An 18,576-nucleotide genomic window follows, 5' to 3' on the forward strand; every position below is an offset into this window, starting at 1 on the left:
TTGAGTGGCAACCCTGTATTACTAAAATTTAAAAAATCCCATTCATTGTGACTCATTAATGAAAAATTTTAATAATTAATTAAATATCATTATTGTTTCAGACGGAATGCTCCAAATGTTGCAGAGGAGTTACCTTGTGATCTGCGAAGGATACCTCCACCTCACTTAGAAGTCCATCCAGAGGCCATGAATAGAGGCAAGTCCCTATTAATTCATGTTCAGATTGTACAGAAATGAGTTTCCTGTTTTTCATGCTTCCATTGAGTTATTTTATGAAAGCAGTTACTGAGGCGACAGCAAAATAGTTATCACTTCATTTTTTTTCTTCTATTCCGATCTTGTTCAAATTTTCAATTGTTAATAAAATATTTTTTTTGCATCCACTCAAGTTCATATACATTTTTTTAAACTTGTAATGGATGACACTTGATGTTAATACAGTTTTTTCAAATTATAATTCATTATTTAAATTTAATTTAAGTATTAAGCCGTAATTTTATTTTAAAATTTATACAAGCTAACCAAACCTAAATTAGGAAGATGCTCAAAAATATTAGTTTTTATTAATTATGCATTACATATTATTTATGTTAAAATGCAAGCTATTCTTTATTCTCTTAAAATGAAAGCTTAGATTTTTTAAATGAAGTGAAATTATTTGTTGTTTTTTTATTACACGAGAAGAAATCTTAAGTCTTCAGTACTCAAGTATCATTCTTATTTTTTATATTTTTTGTTTGTACTTTTCTATTTACGTTGGGACTTCTTTGACCTAACTAAAATTGACTGGATGCTTACTTTTTTTAAAAAATGCTTAAAGGTGCTTATTTTTGATTTACATTTTTTAAAAGCACTTAAATGCGTTTTTTTTATTCGGGGTTTGTGAAAGGTGCTTAATTTTCTATCTTTTAAAAAGAGATTTTTTCTTTGCCGTGTCGATTGTTGTTCTAAATTACAAAAAAGGCATGATTTTTCCAATTTTCTCTGCAATATTTATCAGAAATTAGTTATTTTATCATGATTATGTGAAGTCTGTGAAAATGTTTTTGAATTTTATTGATTTTTAAGAACTTTAAACGACAGAAAAAAATAATTTTTATTACTGCACAGATCTTAATTATGATTTTTTTTTCTGAAAGTGATTAAAAAAAATTTTAGTGCTAAAAAGTACTTAAACGGTGCTTATTTTTTGTTGAAAAATCTGACTATGCAACCTGATTGGTAATTTTGTCGATTTTTAGTTTGAATGATCTTAATAGCTTATTTTTTCTTTGTAAACAATGAATACTTAAGTGGATATTTTTGTGTTTTAAAATATTTTTATTTAAAAATCATTGTAAAGCAATAATAATGACTTGCTCTTGATATATATTTTCGTGTTTAGTAGGTAAGTTTAATGATAAGTGAAAGGATCTATGTTACACGAAATACTGTATAACAAGAAGTTCCATGTTTCAAGGAGTACATTATAAAAATCTTTCCTCGTAATTACTTACTTTTAATATTCTTAATGAAGAGTAAATAAAAAACTTTATATTGTTTTTAAAGGAGGTATGTTCCATGATCATCATCAGAGGTACTACTCCAGGTACTCATCCTCAAGGCGTTCTAATTCAGTAGTAGGAGGACAAATACAGGTCTGTATTTCATTATATGCACATATAATACATATTATACATTATTATACTATAATCAGTCTTCAAAGTGATTAAACATTTCTCACATTCCCTAGACATCATATACTAATGGCAAATAAATGAAGTATGAAATATGATTTTCTCATGTATGATTAATTAGTACGATTTCAATTATTTAGTATTTGTTGAAAGGAGGAAAAAGCAGTTTCTCTTTAATGAGAAAGGCAAGTTTTTTTTGTAATTGTCATGCATTATTTTATTTTATAACAGTCGTTGATCAGCTGACCTAATTTGGGGTTTGCGACTACCAATGTTCAGCTCCATAGCCTCGTAATTTTGAACCTGATCCAGAAGACAAGGGAACTCCTGGATAGAGTATTAGGAGAAATTTACCTTCGCGGAGGACTTTTTAAAGGATCTAACCCGCATTTGCTTTACATGAAGAAGAAGACCATAAAAACCACCCGCAGTTAGCCTGACGGCAAGAGGACTCTAATCCATGATCCGTCTACCACTGAGAATAGTTATGTCGGTACAAACCGGGTGCGGAACTCAGATCAACCAGTCATCACTGGGATTCGACACTGATTCTCTACAGTGGGAAGCGAGCGCTCTATCCCCTAAGCCACCACGGCTTTGTCACGTTATTAATAATAACTTGATTAATCATCGTAATAGCGAGACAGAGATGTATAAGCTATTCCTGTCATTGATGTTTTTGCCACAGGACAGTGCCGTTACCCTTTTCCCCTTCATAGACTTTTTTAGACTTAAAGGCCCTTTCTCTGTGTTCACTGATGTTTTTTCCAATCCGATATTTTTAATAATAACCAAATAAGCTGGTAAAACTAAAATTTTAATTTCATAAAAAAATTGATTTATTGAACAAAGAAAAAATTATTTCTCTTTTGTTATAAACTCAGAAATATGTAAATATTTTTTGTTATCGGATAATAAAAATGACCAAATAGGCAAAAGTAAAATTTTTGTGTCATAAAATAATTACGTTGTTGTGCAAAAAAAATTATTTTTCTTTGTAATTAACTCACTGATATTTAATTTTTTTTCCTAATCAGATATTATGAATAACAACCAAATAAGCTGGTAAAATTAATGCTTTGTCTTAAAAAAACTGATTTTTCTTTGGTCATTGTGGGGAATGAGCTTTCAATAATGTCAACCATTTCAACAATGTCAACCATGTCAACAATGTCAATGTCAACAATGTCAACCAATGTCAAAAGGCACCCCAAGATAGAATCGAGTTAGCATGTCATGTATAATAGTCAATTGATGTTTAATAATCCTAGTGATAGACACACTACAGTATTCCCCCCAGAATTTTATCAGTGATCGAATTGGATGATCGGATTCCATTAGTTGCCGTATTTGCAAAAGACCAAGAGAGCTGTATTGAGTTCACTGGATTCTGAGTGCTTGAGGTGAGAGCTGTATTAAGTTCACTGAGTTTTGAGTGTTTTTCGTGAGAGCTGTGTTATGTTCATGGTTGTGTGTATGGTCTCTCCTGTGTTGCTATTAGCACTCAAGTGTGTACAGGATCCCGTTGTGTGTAAATGAGCCTGAGAAGCAACAGCGTGAGGAGGACGGTGTTGCAGTTACAAATATAGGGTGCATAGCGTTTGTAAAAAGTACTAAGGGGCTTTTTTGGGGATTTCGTTTTTAAAAGCTTTTAAAGGTGCTTTTTTCAGCTGGTGTTTTTAAAAAGTGCTTTTTTCCACAAATAATTTTTTTTTCTTCAGTGATATCTGGTGGATCCCATGCATTTCACGAAAAATGGGGTGTTTGCTACGCAATCATTCACGCGGACTTCATGTCGTACCCACGTTATGACTTGCGCACACTCGAAACTGAAACCCGAGTGCTCCAATTCGGATAGAGTCAGATCCTTATTAAATGTTTTTCTTTTTAATTTATTTTGATTTTATTCTTGTTTATTTTATTTTACTTCTAACACTTTTTTGACGTAGGGGGTAAGGGTACTTTTGTTCTGAGTTCAGGGTCAAGTTGAATTCACTCGGTGATGTGGGAAAGTTTGATTTACGTCCGTTTCTTTTTGGTTTTTTTTTAACGCTAAAACTCTTTATGAAAAGTTTACTATTACTATACTTTTTGTTTTTCAATAACATCATTGATTGAATATGAATTTTTTGAGTGCTTGAAATTTTTTTTAAAGTGCTTGAAAAGTTTTTAAAAAGTGCTTATTTTTGATTCAAAGATTTGGCTACGCACCCTGAAATAGTAAGTCAACTGTTCAATGTGAACCATCCATCAATGTGTGCGTTACTTTCAATGCGAGTTCATATCACGTCCAGGTCACCAATATGAGGAATGATCTTTGGGCAAAGTCAACCTTTATCTATCAAAAGGTACCCCAATATTGAATCGAGTTAACGTGTCTTATATACCAGTAAACTGATGTTTAAGAACCGTAGTGGTAGACACACTTCAGTAATATTTTTTTTTAAAAAAAGAAAAATAATGCACTATTTCCTTTTCTATAATTCTCATATTTAGACTAAAAACCTGAGGCATTGTAGCGTGTTACATACTATTGATATAATGAGTCTCGTCATTGAATTTGTTTCAGGTAAAGTTATCTTGCGACCACCAGAATTCTCACCTCCTTGTAACTGTGGAGTGTGCCAAGAGACTCCCACCACGCCTCAATACTGAACCTAGGAGTCCCTACTGCAAAGTTGTTCTTCTTCCCAACAGACCTGGGTAAATACTTTATTTTATTAATGTTGATTACATGCTCTGTAAATTCATTTTCAGAACATAGTATTGTTCGTTATGGTGTCCCAAAAAATATTGATATTGATTCCTACTCTCTAAAAAGTTTCCTTTGATCTATTCAAGACCACTTATAAAATTTCAGCTTAAACAAAAAATTATTTAGCTCAATGTTGTCTAAAAGTTTGGAAAAAAATAAGAAAAAGTGATAATATTTTACAGTTTCTTGAAAAATTATTTCTCAAATATACATTTTATTTGAAAAATGTTACTCCCTATTAGTAATATTAATATTAGTAAAGAAAATATCATTTATTACCAATATTTTAATTAATGTTCATTACATGTTCTGTAAATCATTTTCAGGGCATAGTATTGTTCTCTCTGATGTAGAAAGAAAATTTATTTTGATTCCCACTCTCTAAAAAGTTTTCTTTCATCTACTTTAGAACACTTGGAAAATTTCAGCTTGAAAAACAAATATTTAGCTCAATATAGTCGAAAATTCTGAAAAAATAAGAAGTTATAATATTTTATAGTTAATTGAAAAATTATTTCTTAAATATGCATTTTAATTAAAATGCTATATCCTATTGGTAATATTAATACTTAGTAAAGAAAATTTTAGGAGAAAAACTTCAGTATATACGAGATAACTATTCAGTATAAACTATAACTAAAGTACAAAAAGGAACTTCATTCAAAATAGGGATAGGCAATGTAACAAAAACTATTTTGTAGCAAAATCTCCCTGTCAAGTGGGTAACAGGAGAAAATGTTGCATAATATGATATAAATAATATTTTTTGCATATCTTAAAGATATTTACGATTGCACACTTGTTAATACATGGCAAGAATTGAACAATTTCTTCAGATTCTTTAAAAGAATAATTTTCTGGCCATTTCTTGATAGACCTGCTACGAAACCTTTCGTCTATTTGTGGAATGTAAAAGAAACAGCTAAAGACATTTCAGTCATCAAATTTTAAAGGAAGTTTCTTAAGCAAATGCAAATTATTTTTTTGCTAATTTTACTCACTTGTATTTCTCCTTGGTACAAAGAAGAAACTTAGAAAAAATCTGCTAAGTTCGCTTGAATACCAAGAATGTAAACCATTTAAAATCATGGTTGGCTGGTTTAAACCAAATTATTTTTTTTAAATTTTAATTATTCTATTTTAAACATTTTTTAAAAAAATTATTTCATTAAATAAATGTTTATGATTCATGTAAATATTTTTGAATGTAATTTTTTTAGTTTTGAGTTTAAACGTAAATCTCACTTTAAAAAAAAAACATAAATATGTTATTTTTAAATGCATATGTTATTTATATATCATTTCTTCCTGCAAAAATATCTATGAAAACAAATTAATGTGACCAAACTTAAAGTTAAATCATTCTGTCTCTAAAAATGCTTAATATAGAATGGAGCATCAGCAAATACATATTTTATAGTTTTTAAAATTACTTTAAAAATTTAATTTTTTGAGTGACTTTTTATCTTGTTAAAATTACATTATATATGTCACTTAAATTAAAATGAGATCTTATTTTCCAAATTTTTTTCTGCAGCAGTGTAAACAAATTTGTATTGTATGCATGCATTATGTTTTTATTCGTTATTGTAATATTTCATTTATCATTATTGTATGCATTTTAACAAGAAAAACTATCTAATATTTTAAGAAAAAAAATTTGAAATTTATTTTAAATATTTCATTGTATATTATTTTATTTGATGCTACAGTATAATAATTATTCTTTTTACTTAAACCTTAAGTCTGAAAACTTACTTTTACTATTTTATATGCAGCCATTTATTATTTACATCAAAAAGACACTATTTTATTTAAATTACGGAGTAATCTGCAAAATATAAAGCAAAATTTTGGTTCACTTAACTTTTTCCTTGACATTGATATTTTATTTATTTGTTTTTAGTTATACATTGTGGAAGAATTGATAAAATTCAGAGAATTATAACAATGTGAAAAAAAATCAGGGAATTTAATTAAAATCTACAAATAGTTTGAGGAAATGAATTAATTTGAGTTTGAAACTGGAATATTTTTTTTTTCCTTCAAAAAAATTGGTTTTGTAATCATTTAAAAGGAATTTCAACTTTAAAAGATGTAGAAGGGTTTTGTAATATATTTTTTGCATAAGAATACAAAATTACCAAGAAATTAATAATAAAACTTTTGCCACCGGTTACAAAAGTCGGGAAATTTATTAAAATTAGTCTGGAAAAGTCGGGGACATTTTTTTAAATTATTTTTTTCTGGGGATGTGTAGGCACACAAGCTCTAATATTTTTGCACGATTTTTTTTTAATAATTCTTAATGCAATCTTTAGGATAAAGTTTTTAAAAAAATCCATCAATTGCCAAACTCTCTTCTCTTACATTAAACAGTAACGAACCTAACACTCAGAACCTCTCAAAACGAACTAATTAGAAACAATCAAGCAATTGATACTGTTGATTTAAATTTCAGACCTTCTGCCAACAATCTTTCAAAATTGTTCTTTCTGAATTGAAATCTTTGAAGTCTAGCCCGGACATAGATATTACTGAAAGTGATAAAGTTGGTCAAATTGTAGCGCTAGACAAAGTTAAGTATCTCAAAGAATGTCGAAAATCCATTGATAAAGGCCCATATAAAGTATTACTTAAAGATTCTAGCATTAATGAGTTGACTGCCATCATTCCTGTAATTATTACCTTATCTCAAATATTCTCTTACACCTACTAATTCTCACTGTGCTAGGTTTTATGCTTTACTTCAAGTTCCTAATACTCCTTTTAGTCCAATTGTTTCTAATTTCAGCTCCGCTTCTTTAAGCAGTTTGTTTCAATTTTATCCCTATTTTCTAGTATGAATTCGTCTCGTAATACTTAATGTTCCTTCGTTGGTCTCATGATCGTTAATTGCCTTAAGAAAAGATTACATGAATTATTATAATTATTGTAATTAATTCTTGTGAAATTTGCCAAGGTTGAAATTGACTTAGTAAATCTTACTTGCCTTTGCCTGGAGCAGTCCACTTTGACTTTTAACTGTAAATTTTGATGAATAATTGATGGCTTAGCTATGAGTAATCCTCTCATCTCCTTCGTAAGAGGACCCCATACTGCTGGAGAAAAGAAAGTTCAAGCAAATCAAAGTAAGTCACGAAGTTTCAGTTGCTGGGAAAAAAATACTTCAAAATATTAAAATGCAAACAAATTATTGGAAGAGAACTTCTCCTTTGTGTAATCCTAAGTTATCATCTCACAATTTATTTTCATTTTGATATTTTGAAAATTTCTTTTCAGTATTTGAAACTTCATGGCATATTCTTTGTTTGTCTGAACTCAGCAGTATGGCATCCTCTTAAGTGACCTGCATATGCACCATTTTGAAGTCAAACTCTTTGATCTATTTAAGTTCTATTTTAGACGATATGTTAACAAATGTTGAACGCACATTGATGGACAATGCTGACATTGATTATGTTCCCAATATTATGAATTCTATAAAGCCTTGCATTCACTTCACGTTTAAACAGTAGAAAAATAAATGTTTACTTTTCTTAGGTGTTCTTATTACTCATGATTCCAATAAATTTCTCACTACTGTTTATCAGAAACCGTTTGTAGTGTCACTTTCTCCTCATAATCTTTCATCACATCCCCCTAACTAAATGATAGCAGGCTTACGAACACTTGTTTACCGTGCTTCTGAAATTGAGCCTACATCTGTCAATTTCAACCCCTGTATCTTTTGATTCTGTAATAATGCCTATTTGTAAGATTATAATGAAAACCAAGACCAATTTGATATTTAAAAATCAAAATTAAACAATTTTAATTTTAAAATTTTGCAACTGCAAGCATTTTCTGATCATACAGAAGTTCAAACTGTGTAATTTCTTTTTCCTAATGTAGCGTGAAAATTGTTCCAGTTTTCTTTATTTTGCATTCTGGATTTTAAAAAAAAGTTTTGAATTATACTGCACTTCATTATGTCATACTTTCTTATCTATTACTCCATTTTATTTTTCTCTATTAATAGTGAACAGCCTAAAAAGGGTCGTTCTATAGCTGTCTTGCATTCCAATGAGCCCCAATGGCACGACACCGTCAGGCTGTCAGACCTCCGTCTCTCCCAGATCAAACATCGGATGCTTCAGATCACAGTCTGGGACTATAGCCCAAAAGGAGAACTCAGTGAATTCCTTGGAGAGGTATTTATAAGGATTTCATATTGACCACCCTTAATATATATTTTTAGAATCCTTCTCAAATATTGAGTTATGTACAACATGTATTGCTAATTAATATTGGATGGGAGAAAGAGAAATCAGCTTAATGGTAGAATTGATCATAATTTGAGCAACTCTTTTACTTCATTCTCAATCAAGTACTAATTAGTGATTCTGACTATGCAAAGATTTTTTCTCAAGGATTTTTATGTATACACACACAGAAAACCTATATTACATGGTTCTGTAAACCATAATTCTCTATATACCACTTTGACTTTACAATCTCTGAAAAGAAAACCAGAATCAATAAATTTGACGGAATTTCATTTCTAATACTCTTAATAATTTCAATTTTTTTTAAAATAATAATTACTCTTGTACATATTTTTGTGTTTCTTAAGCATGTGTGTTTAAAAACTATTTAGAGTATTAATATTGAAAGTGCCATGCTAAGTAAGTAAGTTATTACCTGCTTAAAAATTTTATTCACTTCAAAGAAATACAGTTATAAAATAACACTCGACATGTTTCAAGCACTTCAAAAGTAGGCACCCATTTTCAAGACTTGCCAAATGTGAATATAAAGAAAAAATATAAAATTGCCAACAGAAAATGGAAAAATAAATTTCCCTTTTTCTTATAATAGAAATAAGTTTCCATTTTTTAATTTTTCCACTTTTGTTGGCAACTTTAGGTTTTTTATTATAAATCATTTTTGTTTCTTCATTTACGTCTGGCATGTTTTGAAAATAGGCATCTATTTTTGTCGTGCTTAAAACATACTATCTGATATTTCATATTTGTATTTTTTTAAGCAAATTAAGTTTTCAAACAACCACTTTTTATTTACACTTTAGTTTCTTGAGACTATTTATATAGGTAATTTATTATTTGATGGTACAGGGAAAGCTCTTATACTGTTTATGCATATAGTAGTTATTACATAAAATATGATTAACCTTTTCAAAAACATTTTCCCATAAAACAAATCCCAAAACGATTCAGAAATTCTCAAAATTTAAAAAAAGCATTGAAAGCTATTACTCATTTAATGATTAATGGACGAAAAATATTGCAGACCATTTATAGTTTGTCTAAAATAAGAACTCCCCCAGACATTCGCCTGGACCTGTGACTGTGACTATGATAATGAGGTATGACTACTTCAAGAAGGGGTGCAGAGTCACTGTTTTGGAGTGGTTTTGGCTCTAGTCGGCAAGAAAAAAGTATTATCTTTCTTTGGTCTATTGTGTTAGTCCTAAAGTGAAGGTATGCTCCCAAAAATTCACCATTCTTGTTTCCGTAGCACCAGATAGCCTCAGACTTTGTGGTGGGAGGAGTTCTTAGCTTAGACAAACTATATATAGTTATTAGTGTGATAAAGTTTTTGTATTCTGAGGACAATAAAAATCCCTAAAAATATTTAGTATATTATACAACAGTTATAAAATTTATATTTTATAAAATCTACTGGATTTTTTCCTATTCATGTTTGCAGCTATGATAATGTCTAATGTTCTTGATAATTTCAATTTTTTTTCCATATGAATGAATACTTAAGTGCATATTTTTGTGTTTTAAGGAAGTTTGCATCGAAATATTGTTTTAAAGCAATGAAATATTGCTCTGTTCCATATGTATATTGCATTGTTTAATAGGTAAGCTAATTGATCTATAACTAATGAAATTAAAGACAAGATGACAAAGAAAAACTAATGACAAATGTTTCATGTCTGTGTTATTAAGATATCTACTGTATAAAAAGAAATTTAAGGAAGTAAGATTAGAAAATTGAAGTGGTGTTCGTGATGTCCTCCGTTTGGCTGTATGAAGGTTAAATTGTGCATTGCAATCTGATCAGAACAAAAGCAATAATTTTGCCTGCAAATGTGCAGAAAATATAAACAATATTAATGCTACCTTTTTTTGAGTGTGTTTTTTTGTTGCAGGTGGTGATTCCTTTGCGTTCGAGTATGAATAATGAGCCGCAGTGGTACCTCTTGTCAATGCACAGGGACAACGTGATTAACCCATCTCCTCCAGAATCCCCTGATAGAAGACTTTCCGACGACGACTTGTCGGACTTCGATGAAAAGTTCAGCGAAAGAACCGGTATTCTTTTGTTCAGATTCCATTTCATTGTTCCACATTCTATTCAATCCATCATGCAAAAACTCAAGACTTATTGTTTTGCGTTGATGTGTGTTCCAGATGCAGTTTGAAGCTATTGTTTTTTCATTTAAAGTATGGATAGCCAACTCACAGACTGTATGCCTCAGTATAGCAGAATATTGATCATTGGCACATACTAAAACTAATTTTGACACTAAATTTTTTAAAAAAAAGTCCTCAGAACCTTAGAAATTAGTATCAAAAACTAACTCTTCTAACCTACACAATTTGAGTATATATATTGTTGCATATTTGGATCTGCATATAATTGTGAACTAATGTTTTTCTGCTATGACTAAATAATAATATTGTTCAATGCTGATGGGTACCTAAAATAACTAATTTTGTTTCTATCATCAAGAATTTATCCTAATATAGATGTTTTTATAAAACAACTACAGATTCTAAAGCAAGCCACAATAATTAAGTACTGATAGTCTAATAATTCAGAACTAAGTGTATTGAATTTAGTGTATTGAATAATAAATTATTGTAAGATGTGAAATACACTCTTATCTGCACCCATACCCTTTGTTCAGATCTGAGCACTCTTTCCAGAAAATGTTAGTCAGCTCTTACTCTCGAAAAACAGAATAGTGTAACTATTCTTGTTAAAATTAAAATTCTGACTAACTCTTTATAAATTTATTAATCATATAAAAAATTATAAAGCACATATAACATTAACTAAGTGCAGAACATACCACTTGGAAATGAAATAGAACATCGAACATTATAAAGGACCGATTCAATCTTTCAGTTCAATAATTGGAGATGGCATGCTAGATTTTGTTGGGAGTTGTTGCCATGGTATTCTCTAAACAGTTTTGTTACAATACTGAATGGATAGACACCTGCCTTTTTGCACAAACACCTATAACAAAGTAGAATATTATATTTTAGCAGCAACTACCATCAAATATGTTTACTGCCTGAGACTCATAATTTTTAATATTAAACTGTGTAACTTTAATTATTAAATTTTTTTATAATAAATACTTTATATCCACATATAATAAATACCTTATATCTGTGTTTTTTTTCCTAACTTTAAAAATTACAAGTTCTACTAATGCCTTTGAAAAAAAATGCTCATATTCATTTTTAGAAATGCCACCACATTAAGAAATACTATATCTTCCATTCTATAACTTGACTTTCAAGCACTTAAATTGTTACAAAATTTTCAATATTGGCTTATTCATCAGTAACTTGTTTCTTAAATCTAGCTCTTAAAATAAAAAAGTTACGCGATCTTTAACATAAATATAAGAAATGGAGAAGTAAAATTATTACTCATTCTTGTTGGTTCTTGAGTTTAACTCTTCAAACGGGTAAAAAATCAAAAACTCATCCGAATCAGAAGACCAAACATCATAAGGAGGGAAAAAGCAAAAATTGACACCTGTTCATGTAATTTTATGTATAAATTTTATCTTATAAAAAAGGTGTGTCTTTTAAAAATCCTTGTTGTTTATTTAAAATATAATTATTAGAAAATTTCTTTTGTCTTTGGAAAACATACTTTTACCTTTAGTTCAAAATTTGTTTTGTTTTTTTTCGAATATGAATTCTAGGTTTGATTTATTAATTGGAAAACAAGGATAGTGAATGATGTTGATAGTAGCTGAGAGGCATATTTGTAATAGTTATTCTTAATTACAAAATCATAATTCAACCAGAGAAACTTTGAAAAGCATTTTTAAATAGCTTTTTTAACTGTTTCCATTTTTAACATATCTAACATAGTAACAAGTGACTGAAAAGCTGTCTGAAAGAGAAAGTATTGTAACCTGGGGACCATACTTGGTGAATTTTCTCACTATCTTACTGCATTAAAATTGTTAGATCAATAAATAAAAAATTGTATTTTTCTGTTTTAAAAGTTAGATAATGTATTTTTAATAGAAATAAATATTTTTTTCTCCATTGCTTAGTAAAACTAGTTCTGATGATATTTTCTGAATCATTTTACTTTATTATGCATTGAACTATATGTGTTAGGTCCTCTCATATGTCATTTCTCAACTTGGACTTTATTAAGATCATGCAATTTGCAATTTATTTTCAATGATTAAAATCATCAAACAAAATTTGTTGAATTAAGGAGTGTGGGGTTATTTTACATGGTGCGCAGCGTTTTTAAAAGTGCTTAAAGGCGCTAATTTTTGAATTTCATGTTTTAAAAGCCCTTAACGGTGCTTTTTCTTATTGGGTGTTTTTAAAAAGTGCTTAATTTTCCCTTTTCAAATAGGAAATTTTTTTCTTTACCATGTTGATTTTCACCATGGATTATATAAAAGCGTGGTTTTCATATTGTTCTATTCAACGTTTTCACAATTCATTCAAACGCAATGCATTTCGGCATACTGTCAGTCCGTAGCATATGCAAGTGCCAATCATTTTACATGCTTGCTGAAATACTTGCAGATCTACTTGTGCATATACTGAGCTGGGTTGGTGAGATTCTTGCACACTCATGTGCAACTCTGCTGCATTTTGCAAGATATTCTCAATTTCTGGCTTCATTTTCCACCTTCTGAAATCAAACCGAAAAATCTATTGATCTTTTTATGGCGGCTAATATAATCAGGAAAAAAGTTCTATATCAGAAACTAGTTATTTTATCACGATTATGTAAAGTCTTTGGAAACTATTTTGCATTTTTTAATGTATATAGTGCTTAAAAATATTCTTTTAGTGCTTATAAAATACTTAAAAGGTGCTTATTTTTTGTTGAAAGATTTGGCTCCGCATCCTGTTTCAACATTCATTAATAACGTTGTTTTGCAGAGCGTCGTATGATGGCCATTGACAGTTGTTCTCCCTTCTATGAAGGGATTGATCGGCAACCCTATGAAATGGGTGGACGATCAAGATCTTTAAACTCTCCTCCTATCTCCTCCTCCGATTACCCACGTGGAAGGATCAGAGAGACCGGATTTGAAGATAGAAGGCGATCCAGATCCATGGCGGATTCATCAGAGAGGAGAACGCCGGTTCACGGATCTAGGTCTGTCTCACCGCCACAATACAGGTATACACCGTTAATTGTGCTCACTAACTGCTAATTGTATATCAAAAATGATAAGCGTACTTATATATTTGAAAAATTAATGGCAACTTTTTCGTAAAAGTCGGCATGATTCAGCAGAAAAAGATTAAGTCTACATGTGAATGAATCTCAGATCTAGATGGCTAAATTTTATTTTTGCTCCCTGCCAGCAAAGGTGGCAGTGCCAAGGCCAATTATACTTTGGTAGAGACAGATCAGAACTCCATTGGTATCTGGCTAGGCATTAGAGGTTTTCGTGATTTTCAGCTCCATTTGGTGCAAATGTTGATTAGTTTTGCTTTAAAGAATTCTTCTCAAAGGTGAATGTGACCTTGTTCTTTAAACAGGTCTTCTCTTGTCCTCTAGATTCAAGGCTAAAAAGTTAAAAAAAAGCTGCTTACCCACTGAGTTGAGTGTTCAGTGCCAGAAATTCCCAAAGTGTTTACCTAAATTATGAAGAAAAATGAGAGTCTCGAAACTAATCATAATCACGTAGTTTGCCGTGATAAAACAAATGCCCAAAACAGTTTTATAAGCATTTTCATAAACTAAAATGTGTTATTTTTTGCATGAAATTGTTAATTTTCAATGGAAAAATTTAATATAATTTAGGTGTTTCAATAGCTGTAGATATTTTTGTATTAAAAATAATAAAACTACTTAGGGTTAAATCTTAGTCATACCTTTAGGTGTAACAAAATGGCATTATATTTTTGCTACAATCAATGCTCTTTAAATGAATTCTTTTTTAAAATCAATAATAACTGAATTATTGCCAATGATAGCAAAAAATATTGGTAAAACATCTACTCTGCAAATGATTAGCTCACCCTACCTCTGAATCATGTTTTGGGCTAATAAGGCTAGATAAAACTTGATGCCAGTTTGTTACATATTCAGATTACTAGAATTTTCTTTTGTGAATGTAAGCCAAAATATATGTGTATTTATTTCAACTTCTCAAACAAAATTATGGTTTTTGAAAAACATGAAAAATCCTCCATGAAAACAAGCAGATGCAATGCACACAAAAAATTCATTAAAATTCTCCTTTATTAAAGGCTTAGAATCAAATAAAGGCATCCACGAAATTTTTATGAGTTATTCAACATTTCTTGGGGTCTTAAGAAATGTGGCCACAAAAGAACTGTTCATAGAAATCTCAGCATTAGAAAATAGGACTTTTTTAAATTTCCCATAAACATAAAATTTCAAAGTTCTAATGGACTCTTGCATGATACATCATTGATAGTATATCTTAGTATAATATTATAGCATAAAGTTTGAAAATGAAATTAATAAAAATGGAAGAACACTGTTAATTTGTTCTTTCTTATGAATGAAATTTGAAAGAAAAAAAAGTATGCAAACTTCTCTCCATATTATGGTAAAAGTCTTAACTGGGGTTAAGTGATTTAGAGGTCCTGCAACAACAAAAAAATCTACTTTAAACAGGGTACTTGAAAAACCTTGAAAGTCCTTGAATTTTGTTGAAAAAATTCAGGGCCCTGAAAAGTCCTTGAATTTTGCCATAGGGTACTTGAAGAGTACTTGATTTTTTAGGAATTTAAATAATACTAATCTTTCTTTCAAAAAAGCATTAAAAAAATAATAAATAAGTTCAAAGGAAAATTATAGAAATTCTGATAGATGCAATTTTTAATGCTTGAAGTGAAAAAGGGTTGAAGAAGATGCAAAACTTCTCTCTCTTAGATTTTTCTCACCAGATTATTGTTCATCTCTCTGATGTTTTGAAAGCTGAAATTTCTCTCAAATTTTACATTTTGTAGTCATAGTTTTTGAATGTGATATCTAGTGTTTAATCGATTTAGACATATGTTCAATGTGTTAACTTCATTATTACGACAGATTAATATTGTTATCCTTCTTTTAATTTATGTGCCAAGGATAATTAATTTTTTATCATTTATAATCAAATTTTTACATTTAGTTTTTACTGCTAATAAATAAAATTTAGTTCCACAGGTTTCTTTGATTATGAATAAACATCCTGATTCACATTAAACTGATTCTTGATTTGCGGATCTGAAGTCATATAAAATGTTCTATGAATCGCAATTTAAATTAAAGTGATTATTGAATCACATCTTGAATATTACTTTAAAGTGATTTGCAAATTACTCATCAAGATTCGTATTAAGGTATTTTCTACATCACACATCATGATTCACCATGAGGTGATTTATCAATCACACACCGTGATTTCAATTAAAGTTATTTCTGAATCATATAACGCGATACGTTTTTAAGTAATTTAAGGATCATGTCTCGCAATTCTCGTCCTAGTAGTTTACAAATCACGCATTGCGATTCACAAAAAAGAGATTTAAGAATTACCACTCACAATTCTCATCAAAATGATTTAAGAATCAGACATAGCTGTTCTATGTTAAGCACCTTACAAATTGCAATTTGCGTCATAGTGATCACTATTCACGTGAAAACTATTAGCTAATCATGCAACAGAATTCACATTACAGTGATTTATGTATCACACATTGTGATTTACGTCTTGTTAGTTTGTGCGTTTTGTATCATTTACTGTTTATATTGTTCCAATTTAAGAAACATACACCACAATTCAATTTTAACTTACAAATCACGCATAGTGATACGTGATTTACGCAATCTTCGAGACTTACTTCACCTTTCTTTTAATTTTGATTTACATATCGTATGTCTAGATTCGTATAAATACAATTTGAAAATTATGTTTTTTTAAAACTGCATGTTCACAAAATTTTAAAAATCACGCTTCGCGTGTTATGAATATATTTTGAAGAAAATAAAGCTTGGTAAGTTTTAGTTATCTGCAAAATATTGTTCTACAATAGATTTTATTATGTTCAAATTACATTACTGATATTCTGAAGTAACAAAATAGATTATTTGTTATTAAAATTGAAACAGATATGTTAAATGGATATATTTTGATATCTTATCTAATTATATACATTTTCTTTAACCTAGAATTTGATCTGACATAATAAAAAAAAGTATTTATATTTTAATAACCGTGCAATTACACAAACTTTATTAATTATTTACTATGCTTGTTTAATGTAATATGCATAATTCCTTCAGCTTCATTAATTCACTTCATCTAATTCACTTCATTAAATTTTTCACTGATGCTAGTTTTTAAATGTTGGCTAGTATCCTATGTTAATTAGAGTTTTTTTTTCTCAATTAGAATTCTTCTGACACCAAATATAAATGCCTTGGTTACCATTAATAAAGTCAATCAACACAATTAATGATTATGCTTATTCTTTAATAATAAAATGAGTCACACAGACTCTTAACCAATTAAGTTCGAACCACACAGGTTCTCAGTTTCACACAGAAACATACTACAATTAACAAATAACATATTCACTTAGAATCTTAACCACTAAGGTTACCAGTTTCCTCTAGAAACAACATCAACAGACAATTCCAACTGACTAACTCTTCCTTTACATCGAAAAAGTTCGTTGCATTTCGTTAAGGCGAGCGACATCTGGCGTACTATAAGAGAGGCTGTAGTCTCGCATGTTACATATATATATATATATACATATATTGTAAAATCGTTGATATGTACTTTAGCATATAACTGTTATATGGAATAGGTCCTCGAAAAATTTGATTTTTGATCCTTGAAAGTCATTGAAAAGTCCTTGAATTTATTTTTAAAAAATTGAGTGGGAACCCTGTTAAAGTAAAAGGTTTACGTGCGTAGCAGTCAGTGCTTGAAATAATGTTCTTCTTTTCAGGGCAGCTCCGTTCCATCATTCTCGACGCCTACTGCCAGCAGCATCCTCTTCTAATAACCAGTATAGGAAACGCCAATTACCACAAGTACCTTTCTCCAGGATTGATATAGAAGAGCGATACATGAAGAAAGGAAAGAACCCAGCAGTTGCCGTTACCCCTCCTTCTGGTGAGTTGCTGTTACCTCTCATTCTAATTGCTGAATTATTCTTTTCCCAAGGTCCCTTAGAAGAATTTATTAGTCCAGATAACAAATAATTAAATTTTATAATTTATATTACCATCATTCTCATTATTAACGCCATTATCATCGGTATCTTTGTATAATTGCAAAGCATCTTTATCTATTTTCTATTTAATTATAAGTTGTTTCATTGTTCTGTCATCCCTGTCTTAGATCAATTAAAGTTTTACCACTCAATATTTTATGCCAGTTGTTGGCATAGTTGAAATGTATATATTACCGGCAAAGTATGAAACGCCGGTATTCTATGGAATGCCTAGGCATTGTATGTAATGCCACATGTTTTTAGGCAAGGTATGAAATATGAGGAGTATTACATACTTTCCCTTGCCATTGTATATATAGTACCTAGGTGTCCTATAGAATGACAAATATCATTTAGGCAAAGTATTAAAAAAAAAACCATCCTGATGAAGTTATTTTTTAAATGATGTGCATATCTTAAAAATAAAAATGTTATTCTGAAAAAATAATGAGAGTGCCATTAAAAAATTTATTCGAAATGCGTAAAGAAAAATGAAAACTGTACAAGACATAATTTATGCTTTTCTTATTAAAGGAAACAAAATTTTCATATAAAAAATAAGAAATTAACCTACTTGTTGCAACATGACAGGCTTGAATGACATTTTGGCGAATCTGAGATGTATTTTATACTTTGCTGGTTTCTCATTTGAAATTCT

The 18,576-nt window shown here is 29.7% G+C and overlaps 1 protein-coding gene across 12 annotated transcripts in view; it reads left to right on the forward strand.

Annotated features, from left to right (window-relative positions):
• LOC107449379 (regulating synaptic membrane exocytosis protein 2) overlaps window positions 1-18,576 on the forward strand; it is a 92,847-nt gene that overhangs the window by 53,380 nt on the left and 20,891 nt on the right. For all 12 annotated transcript variants that reach the window (XR_011636321.2, XR_011636320.2, XM_071178230.2 and 9 more), the window contains exons 8-14: window positions 102-196; window positions 1,549-1,637; window positions 4,246-4,379; window positions 8,453-8,624; window positions 10,595-10,757; window positions 13,611-13,854; window positions 17,652-17,818. Coding sequence is in view for 10 of the 12 variants with exons in the window: in XM_071178230.2 (XP_071034331.1) it covers window positions 102-196; window positions 1,549-1,637; window positions 4,246-4,379; window positions 8,453-8,624; window positions 10,595-10,757; window positions 13,611-13,854; window positions 17,652-17,818 (1,064 nt within the window). In the remaining 2 variants the exon portion in view is untranslated. The remainder of the gene's footprint in view (window positions 1-101; window positions 197-1,548; window positions 1,638-4,245; window positions 4,380-8,452; window positions 8,625-10,594; window positions 10,758-13,610; window positions 13,855-17,651; window positions 17,819-18,576) is intronic.

This window comes from Parasteatoda tepidariorum, chromosome 6 (genome assembly GCF_982258835.1).
Source record: "Parasteatoda tepidariorum strain Cologne lab strain chromosome 6, Ptep-v5.0, whole genome shotgun sequence".
Lineage (NCBI taxonomy): Eukaryota > Metazoa > Arthropoda > Arachnida > Araneae > Theridiidae > Parasteatoda > Parasteatoda tepidariorum.